Consider the following 11,067-nt stretch of genomic DNA (forward strand, 5'->3'; position numbering starts at 1 on the left):
TCTGAACTTTAGCTTCTGCTCATGCCCTGATTTTGAGTTCCTGTATAATGTCTGGCACCCAAGTTTTCTTTTCTTGCTTTTAAGCTTAGTCGTTTATTTTATTATTTTTGTTTGTTGTAGTATATGTAACATTTTTGTGTTGCATAGGGGAGCTTCTTATGTCTCTGCTCAGAATCGAGGGGTTGACATTTGAACCATAGCTTTGGAATACAGGCTATGGTGAAGGCATTCCAAGATAATGAAACACCATGAGCAAAGATATGGAGTGATTATGAGGCTTTCACAGGGAATATCTGAAAATCACATGGTTAACTTTGGCCTAAGTTCATTGTACATGGAGGTGATTAATGGGAAATATGTTTGGAAAGATGAATTGGAATCAAGTTCAGTAGGCCTTGAATGGTAGGCTAAGGGATTTGGACTTTATCCTACATATAGCAGGGAGCTGATGGATGTTAGTATGAGAGTGATGCAGAGCTTTCTTTAAAATTAATTTAGTAACCATGAATAGGTTGGAATGGAGAGAGCGTACTGTACCTAGGGAGATCCATTAAGGGACAGTTAACAGTAGTCCATGAAAGAGGTAATAAAGAGCTGAAATGAGGCAACAGTAGTGGCAAGAAAGATGATGTGAAAGATAAATTAGATGTTTGTATAGAGATAGTGATGTAGATTTCTTATTGGTATGCAGGAGAAAGAGGATTCTAAGATGGCCCTAGGAATATGTTGAAACTGTTAAGAGAAATTAAGACATGCTGAGAGAGAGATAGGTTTATAAATGAAGATGAGTTCAGTTATGAAAATATTGAATTTGCAGTGCCAGTTGGTCACCCAAATGCAAAGGGACATCCAAGCAGATAAATGCTATAACTAGGAAAGAAGAGAAAAAGAGTAAAAGTTAGAATTGTAGGGTTTAGTAGAACAGAGATGATAAATGAAGTCATACATTTCAGAGATATTATCAAGAATAAAAGAAGAGGCAAGGCAATAAGAAAACGAGTAATTAGGAAGCAGATGGAAAAAGAAATTTGAGGAATCATTTGTCAAAGTGTAGAAGTGTGGCCCAAATTATAGGCATCGTTATGGAAGCCAGAGGCGCTAAGAGTATTTCACAGCAGGGGACTGTCTTCAGATTTCCAGAGGTGGAGGAAGATATTGACGAGGATGAGGACAGAGAAATGACCATTTAATGGTGATGGGAATAAAACACTGGATATGAGGAATAACAGGAAGGAAACATAGTGAACGAGAGTGGAAATAATATAGCAATTTAAGTTTTGAAATAAAATTTACTGTATGCATAGTATTTTGGAGTCTGGACATATCTATTTGTATATACATAAAATGTATTATGTATGTAAAAATATATATGTAAATTTTCCCTTTTGTTTTTTAATATGTAGGTATTGTTATCCTTGGGTTACTGCATTATCCTGTGATAAAAGATTATCTTTTGTCTAATTAAAAAAAAAAAACCAGCACTTGGATCTTCATAATTGGTGTACAGTGAAAAGGGGAAGGAAGAAGGCAACATTGTTGTTGATGGAACAGATGTGGGAATAGACAGGAAGCTCACAGAGTTGGGAAAGGAGAGGTACATTCTAATTAGCAGAAGGTAAAGCATTTCATTTGGGCTATGAAAGGCCTATTCATGATGAAAGCATACTTTGTATTAATAGTATCAAAGAGAATATGTAGGGTGGACAAGGATGTTCTGTGCCAGAGGCATTACATACCTTTTCTTGTTCAATCTTCTGAAAAATACTATGAGGTATTATTGTCTCCCTTTTACAAATAAAGAAACTATGGCTTGAAAAGTAAAAGATCAGAATGTTATTGTCCAAGAAGGGATTCAAACTCAAATGTATCTATTTCCAAAATCTTTGTTCTTTCTATTAAACCATGATGTCTTTATTTGTTTATGTGATACAGAGAGGGGGGAAATGGTGCAGAGGAGAAGACTGAAGTGATTTGTATTTAATTTAGAGAGTCCGCTGTCAGCAGAAAACCACACCCATGTGGAAAATTTTCCTTCTGCAAACTTTGGAGGGTGCCTAACACTGGACAGGGAGAGGAATTGAATTTGGTTTCTCTATTTAGGTTGTTACCTTAATATTAGCTACAGAGAGCTCAGTCTGTTTCAATTTTAATAAAGAAATAGAAATTTGTAGCACTGTCATGGGGAAGAATTCCAGATTATCAGGGTTTAGGCTGAGGTCTCATTGACGACTTAACTGATTTCATTTGCCACTTTGTTTTTGTTGCTTTAGTAGATAAGCTTTTTAACTACTGACACTTAGGTTTGCTAATGGAATCAAAATAGCTATAAGTAGTAATATTTGTTGAAACCAAGGCCAACTGAGAATGGTTAAATGCAGTGTTTCCATGCAGATTAGTGACTAGATTAATGGCAGCTGTGCACCACTTTTTTATTAATAAAATCTCTCATACATAAAAAAGTATACATTGTATGTATTTTACAGAGAATACTAATAACATAATTGAAGAGTGTTTCCATTCTCATTGTTTCTATTCCTCCGCTCCTTCAAATCCTGTATTTTGATTTCCATTCATGAATTTAGGACATAGAGCATAACAAGTGCTATACATTCCTTTTACCCTCACTGAGGTCCCACTTCTCATCCGGTGATTATCGTTTCCTCGCTTTACAGATTGGTCATATCTATATGGTCCATGTTTAGTGGAACATGCTTTACATAGTTTCTGCAATTTTTTTTTTAATTCAGCATTGTTTGTGAGATTCGACAATGTTGATACAGGTATGTTACTGTAGCTCCTTTGTTTTGTCCATTCTCCTGTCAATGGACATTTGGGTGGTAGCTTTTGTTCTTTTTCCATAGGAAATACTACTGCTGGAAATACCACAGATAAACCCCTTGGAACCCCTAGATGACAAAATCTAATAGGCTTCTTGTCTCTGTCTCTGCTCTTATTATCTCCCTAAAATTACAAGCACAAGTAGCAGGTTCTAACTCCTTTCCAAGTAGCTTACACCTCTCTTGCTTCTACCTCCTTTATAAGTTCAGGGGAAGGGAGTGTATGAGGTATTGGCTGGGGATGGCAGCATGTGGTTGGTAAACCTGAACATACCTTCCTTTTCAAAATATCTTAACTTTTGTATTAGTCAAGGTTGTCCAGAGAAACAACCAATGGGAGAGGGAAGGAGAGGAGGGAGAGAGGGAGAGTGAGAGAAAAGAGAAGAAAGAGAGGCAGAGAGAAAGAGAGTATAAATAGAAAGGAATTTATTATAAGGTATGTGATAACCTCATGTGATTTTGGAGGCTGGTAAGTCCCACCATCTGCTGTTTGCTAGCTGGAGACCCAGGAAAGCAGTGGCATAGCTTGGAGGCCTGCGAGAGAACCAGTGGTGTAGATTCCAGTCCAAGTCTAGATACCAGTTTGGAGCATCAAGGCAGGAGACGGTTGATGTTCTAGCTGAAACAGCCAGCCAGAGTGAATTCAACCTTCCTCTGCCTTTTTTTGTTATTCTCAGGCCCTCAACAAATTGGATAATACCCACCACATAGGAGAGGAGCATTCACTTTTCTCAGTACATCAATTCAAGTGCTTATCTCTTCCAGAAACACCCTCACAGATACAAAGAAATTATGATTAGCCAGATAAGGTAACAACCTAAATAGCCCACTCAAAGGTAATTTTCTGTTGACAAATAAAATTAACCACCATAGCTTCTTTTGTCATACCATTATATGTTGTAGTTCTCTAGACCACTGCCTTAGGCCCTTCTCTCTTCTCATTCTATCCCTTCTCCCTAAATATTAGCATCTCCTTTTATGGTTTTAAATATCATCTAAATACTGATAACTCCCAAATTGTTATTTTTATAATTTCCTTCCTAGCACCTGTCTCATATATCTAGCTGTCACTCTACATCTTCACAATGCGCCTCTTCTATAATCGCTTAAGATTAAAGTCCAAAATTAAACTCATGATCTTTCCCTTCTTCTTCTGTCCCACCCCATTTTGCTCTTTTTCCGTTATCTCTTGAGGGCATCTTCCCTGTTCCACTTGACTGAAAACTGGAAGTTGCCTTTGACACTACTTTCTCCTTTTGTTCCCCTGCCCCCATATCCACTCATTCAATTGGTTCTTAAATATCTCCTGAACCAGATCTTTATTTCTGCTCCCACCACCCTAACCTAGGCGCCATTGTCTCAAGCGCGAAATAGAGAAACATTTTTATAAGGAGTACCTCTCTAATCATTGCTTGCTTTTCTCTAATTCATGGTGCAGCTGAAGTAACTTATTTAAATTGTCAGTTTCCTCACAGTAACTTTTCAATGGCTGTCCATTGCCCTATGAATAAATTTCACAGTTCTTAACATTTCCTGTAAGACCTTTGGATACTTTTAGCTTACATCTCTAGCCTCATCCTGGGCTGGAGCCACATTTTCCCTATATTTTCAATATGTGCCATGGCTTCTTGCCACTTCATATACACTCTTCTCTCTGCTGAATCTCCGCTCTATTTCTCTTGCTCTTCTTCATCCTTCGGGGCTCAACTTAACTGTCATTCATCAGGGAGACCTTTTCTGAACTTGTTCTTGTTGGCTTCCTTTTTTTTTTTTATCATAGAGCACTGACTTACTCATAATATTCATTATTTAGCATCTTTTTAATTTTTCCTGCTGAATTATAAGATTCACGAAATCTTTGCTCTGTTTTATTCTCAGAGTTGCTTCAATACCTGGCACATAATCAGCACTGAGTGATCTTTAAAATTTTTTTTGAAGAATGAGTGAGCTGCATGCATGTAAATTTTGGCATTTTGCCTGGCCCACCCTTAGGGAAAAATAACTCATTTCGCCTTTTTAAAGATGTGATGAAACTTATGGCACATGTCTGTTGTTAGCATGGAATTAATCGTAAGAAAAATTATATTAGACAAACCAGAATCAGGCGCTAGATTTTTTAGGAACTTTATTTAATAAATTCAGAAACTAGGATATTTATTTTTATAATAGCTGTTATATTTCCACCACAGAAGTGGCACTTGTCCCTCATTGGGATATACAAAATATACATATGATTGGTTGTTTTTATGACTTTGATATGACTTGTTATTTTTAGATTTTTTCATGAAACTCTGCCTTCCACTCTCCCCTGGTTATTATCTTGAATAAATTCATAGGAACGAGTATTAATGTTTTAGAATCAATAAGTAAAAACATTTATACCATTTTTTTGGCTTAATCTAATCTAACTATATAAGAACAATATTGAAATTAGTCAGGCATATTATAATAATTGTTACTGAGATAAACATCTTTTGGTTTTGAGGAGTATATCTAAGTTTTTTCAAAAATGATTTGATCTATTTATTATCTACTGTTTTCATGGTTCTTTTCAAATTTATCTCATAGCACCTGATGCCTGAGACATTCCTGAATTTGTCTATATTATATAGATGAAATCTATTCTTAGAGACCTATCAGTTGAGATATTCAGAACCACCAGCTGCCAATTGTTCATAGAATATGTTACAGCTATATCTTTTATGTGTTGGACAGTTCACATTCAGATCAAGAATGTGTTCCTTTCGCTGTGTAGTTTCGTAAACTTTCAGTAATAGCTATACTGTCCTAAAAGACCTAGTATATTCTTTGATAACAGTAAATTTCATAGTTTACTTCAGTTATAATTCAAAAAGGCTCACCTGAGCAATTTGTATTCAGCAGTACACTTGGGCATTATGTGGCTTTTAATTTCCAAATCTGAGCTTTGGTGCTTGGATGGTTTAAATGTCTGGAATAATTGGTTACTTGATTCCCAAGTGTATTATTATAAATCTGAAATCAGCTTTAATAATGAGTTTATTCTAGTTGTGTTCTCACTTGCTGGCTAGATAATAAAGCAAAGAGTAACATTGTGACTATTTGTGGAAGTTTGTTATATTTTTGCTTGAAGCCATGTTTGTTTGTTTTTTTTATAACCAAACTGCCTTCAGAATTATGGACAGTTTTGACTTGTAGTGCTTTCCCCATTTATCTTAGAATATATTGATCATCAGTTTCCCTCTGTAGACAATTTGTTTATTGGTCTATTATTCTGACATCATGATTAGGTTAGGATACCTAAGCACTAAACTCAGGTTTCAGAATGTTTCTGCTCTTTAGTGGTAATTATCTGAGCACACTATTGCTGTGATTGTTTTTAAATCTTATTGAGATATACTCTGGGTTGTTAATGTAAATCTTTTATAGCTTTGGCTGAATTTCTTACAAGAGCTCTTGGTCTTGACAGCACAGATCAGACGGCTGATCTCTCTTAATGGCTCTTATATTTGAATTTTGTAGGCTGGGAGGCAGAACTACTTGGAACTGGTCTGTTTAATGCATGATGGCTTTAAATACAGACTTTAAAAAATGGGCCACCTTGTAAAAATAAAGTCTTAGTCTCTAGAGTTCACTCCCTTTCTTAGTTTAAACCAGTCCAAGTTTTTTTTTTTTTTTTAACTCTATGATATTTTTTTCTTTTAACTCTCCACAGGGCCTGGTAATTTGAGGTAGAGGAAACTAATATGAACTTCACATTTTCATTTCAATTTAAATTCCAAGATTCTTTGATTCTCTGGAGCCAAAGTGTTTTAAGGGTTTTCGTCAGGAGGTTATGACTGGAGGGGAAGAGTGCTGCCTCTTGGGTTTGAATGACGACCCCTGCCCTGTGCCCCTAGCTGAGAACTCAGTGTTGTTGAATAGCACTAAAATGAGCTGAGTCCAAGGCTTCAGCCAGATGGTCAATATAGGGCTTTTAAAGCAAGGGAAATGGTAAAAGCGTAATCTCAGAGGAACTCTCTTATGTTAAAGAACTGAGAAAATGAAGCCTTTCTAAAGCTAAGTGTAAATTATATCACCTTCTTTGGGAGCAAAAGCTGCTAAGTGTAACAGAAGAAAATAACAGTGCAGGAAATCAAAGTTCAGGAAAAAACTTCAAGTCTGGTTTTCTAATGCTTAATCTTCTCTACTCCCCTCTGAGGATCCATCCATTGCCTTCTTTTCTCCCTCTTCTCCAAAGTCTATTTGAAAAGGATTTTGATGGGTGATGGCAAAAGAAGGCAACTTTAGACAGAGTAAAAATTAGGGCATAAGATGCCCTTTGTATAGGGATTATTTTAGACATGCTTTTGAAAACATACTTTTTTTAGCCTTATTAAGAAAATAATCAAAGGTATGATTTTTAAATCTTTGAGTTTAGTCTGCTTTCAGTAAAAATAAGGCACAGGTACCAAAATAAGCAAACCTTTTTTCCACTCTGGTTTCTGCTTATAAGATTTACAGGTATTTAAAATAAACCCACAAAAAAACAGAAATACTGCCCTGGGATTGGCTAAATAGTCAGAGCAATTACCTCTGGGCTCCAGAATCCAACTGAGCTTGACTTTTGGAAATAAATTTGGCTAAGACTTCTTCCTCATTCTGTTGTATAAAGGTGTATATGAAATGATACTGACCTCTGCCAGAAACCCCAGGAATCCTATTCAGTGATGTACTTGTAACGGTTATGAAAGAATTAAAACAACACAGATGTGGATTAATGTGAAAAAGTAGGCAAAACACAAAATTCTCATTGTGTGGTTTCAGTGTGGCAGATCCTTTAAATATTTTGGTGCACCACAATAATTAAAGTGTTTAAGAACATTAAGATACCTAGAAAATAAAAGCCCACAGTTGAATAACAAGAATGAACTATGTTTTATTTTTTTAATTGGAATTAATGTAGGTTGCCATGGTGAAAATAGGTTGAAATATTTAACAGTAACTGTTTTGTGCAGCCCTAGAGATCAAAAACAGCAGTGTAAAAAGGCAGATCTTTAAATAAGCATTCTCACAGACATGTTTAATGTAAATGATTGCTAGAAAGGAAATGCGTTTTCTTCAGTGCTATGCAAAGAAATTTTAATTGACTTGGGCTTGGCAGTGAGAATCTACAACTGAGCATTAATAACTCAAATCTAAAAATATTTGCTCATTGCTCTGGATTATGACTGTGTTCAAGAAACACTATTTTCAAACACTAATTAATCATTTTAAATAAACCTTTTTTACACATTTATGGCATCAGCAAGTATGACTGTTTATTACATTTTACCTATAAAAAGTTGAACTGTTTTATATACTCTTTATAGAAACAGTGCACAGTCATAAATTAAAAGATGCAACTGTTTGGGGTATTTTACTGGTGGCCCTGTGTTTTCCTGCCAGCAGTACAGCTGTTTCAGGTTTCTCAGGATAACACATAAAATGCTGTACGTACACTGCAGGTTTATGCTTGAATTGCTGAGCCAGAGATGGTATGACTCAACTTTCCCAGAAGCAAGTTATACCAAGATGTGATGGATCAAAATAGCTAGTTGCATAGTAGTTTGTATTACAGCTATGAAAACCAATTCTCATTTATGGTGGTTGGCTTCTTAAAATTAACAGACATTCATTCCTCTGTGGTACTTGAATTTTGCCGTGAGTGAACAACCACTGGAGCTAAGACTATGCTTTTTTTTGAGGGTCTGAGGAATAGAAGAAGGGCGATACAACATTATCTGGTGTGTGGATAAAAATTAGCTTGTAACTTGTATCAGGAATGAAACATTGCATTACCAAGCTACTTGTAAAAATATATACTCCCTTATTACTTATGTGACAGTTATTGAGTTCTCAGTGATTTTATGCTTTTCTAGGTTGATTTTTAGACTTTCTTAACACTTACCTCATTTCTTGTGTATCAAAATCTTAAATTTGACATTTTATTGTGTCCTGAGAGGTAATAAACAGATATCTTTATGGCCATGCACTAGATGTGGTGAATTCCTGTTTAAATCCTGTGGGACCTAAGATTCTATCAAGAGTTTGATAATGACTATTTAATAACATTAGTCTCCAAAGTGGGATGCATCACACCCACCAGGGGATGTAAGATGGGATATAGGGAGAAATTATTAGAATTTATATTTAAGTATTTTTATCTCATCTTTTATTTCTATTACATATTTTATATTAGTATGTGATATATAGAATTATGTATTATATAATAGCATATAATATATTAATACTATATGTATATAATTTATAAATAAATATACAAATTTTGGAGATGCATGTTCAAATATTTTTACTGCTATAAATACTATCAAAAGAGTTTGTAGATTGTTGCCCTTTCACCCTTGGCAGAGAAGCAAAGAATTGAGTTAACACCTTGATTTGTGGCAATGTGAATAAATTATAGCTAATTCCAGGAGCTTATGCTGTGTCTTACTTTGACCACCTTTGCTGCTTGGCCTCTTATATTGCCATATATTTTTTAATCACACAAGGTTATTAAATATGGATACAACTGAAAAACAGACTTGTTATTATGTTAGAAATAATAAGTTGCTCATGCATCAAGACTTTGACACACAGGAAGTTTGAATGAATGAGTAGAAAAGTTTCCAAGTTATTAAAATGTTCTGGTACCTGATTTATTCATTTGCCATACCAGTAATTCTAAAGCAGGTGAAGCTACTTTACTTCCTGAGGTCTGAAGAAACAATGTGATTTCTTAAACGAGGCATTAAAGCAAAGCTGGGAATACTTGTTTTCCACCAATGCTGGTAGTCTTGTTAACAAGTTGCCCCTCTTTAGCTAGGATTGTCCCATTTTTTTGACCTGTTCGTCTACCTTTATCAAGGTAGAAAGATTTGTTAAATAACATGTATGTGATTGAAGAAAAATAATGTCTTTTACACTGTCTTTTACGATCAGTTCAAAAGATTCTTCTGTATTTACTAATTGGAACATTTATGTTGAACTCAGGCTCAGTCTCACATTTCTTGGATGTGTAATTTTCTCAGGTTTCCTCTTACAAGGAAGGAGACAATATATTTTGTAATATTAAAGTAATTTTGAAGGAACTAGTATGTTCTCTCCCCAATTCCAGTTGTTTAAGTATTTGTTTCAGAACATATGTAAAATATTCAATATGTAAAAATATTAGTAATACAATAGTATTATGATGTTGTATGTTAATAGTAAGTCAGGAAGGAGAGTGGCAGTTTGGTGTCCAAACAACAGCCAACAAAACACATTAGTTGAAAATTGGAAACAGTGAACATTTTAGTAGCAAGTATTATTTTTGAAACATTGTTTAAAGCTGTTTTGTGATCTTAAAGTAATTTGCTTTAGAATTTAGTACTAGTTTAGGCATTCTATGTACAGTTGGTATTTTCCTTTTAAAAGGTGATAATGCACTTATAAAGCCTGAACATTTCAAATCAGATTCCTCTTTAAAATTTGTATCTACTATTGCTTTTAAAAATGTTATCAATTTTTATGTGCACTTTCTATATCAGTGCTACTTTTTGTTTTGTTTTAGGTATTTAAATCATGTCAGAGCTGCCTCGCCACAGGACCTTGCTGGGGGCTATACTTCTTCTCTGGCCTGTCACAGAGCACTACAGGATGCATTCAGTGGGCTCTTCTGGCAGGCCAGTTAACCTTTGCTTCTCCTTTATAAGATTTGGACCTTGGAGCCGAACCGGGGAGCTAGCAAAAGTAAAGGAGACTTGTAAAATTATAGTCGTATGCAGCTGCACGACAAAAGTACCACCACTAGCAGCTGTGTTAAAGGATTTATAAAGAGAAAATTTCAGAACTAAGCAGAGTAATATAGTGAGTATTTGTGGAAAAAGATTTATTTTTTACTTATATTTTCCCGAGAGGAATTGAAACTGGAGGCTTCATCTGATGGAAGATATGAATAATTTACCTATGTATATTTGAGGTTGACAGACTTGTAAAATCTTTTCAAAAATAAAGCTAGACTTTATATTAAGTCTTGTGGTTTTTCTCTTATTACAGTGTTTTACTTGAACACATTATAAAATGCCATTTTGAATACGACATTTAGTGTTAATATCCAAGTCTATTATTTCTTCTCATAAAATGTTCCTTTTTATTCCCAATGTCTTCTTAATATAAGCCCAGACAAGTCGATATATTTCCTTCTACTAGCAGGTTGTGGTGAGTAAAACCTGACTTGTGATAATGTCAC

The 11,067-nt window shown here is 35.0% G+C and overlaps 1 protein-coding gene across 2 annotated transcripts in view; it reads left to right on the plus strand.

The window, feature by feature from the left end:
* Window positions 1–10,848, plus strand: part of MNAT1 (MNAT1 component of CDK activating kinase) — a 167,050-nt gene extending 156,202 nt beyond the window's left edge. The window contains exon 9 of one of the 2 annotated variants that reach the window (XR_004950088.1): window positions 10,390–10,500. Coding sequence is in view for 1 of the 2 variants with exons in the window: in XM_016162364.2 (XP_016017850.1) it covers window positions 10,390–10,510 (121 nt within the window). In the remaining variant the exon portion in view is untranslated. Of the gene's footprint in view, window positions 1–10,389 lie in introns of both variants that reach the window. The other variant, XM_016162364.2, reaches the window with a different exon arrangement.
* The last annotated feature ends 219 nt before the right edge of the window (window positions 10,849–11,067 follow it).

This window comes from Rousettus aegyptiacus, unplaced genomic scaffold, assembly GCF_014176215.1.
Source record: "Rousettus aegyptiacus isolate mRouAeg1 unplaced genomic scaffold, mRouAeg1.p scaffold_m13_p_3, whole genome shotgun sequence".
NCBI classification, from domain to species: Eukaryota; Metazoa; Chordata; class Mammalia; order Chiroptera; family Pteropodidae; genus Rousettus; species Rousettus aegyptiacus.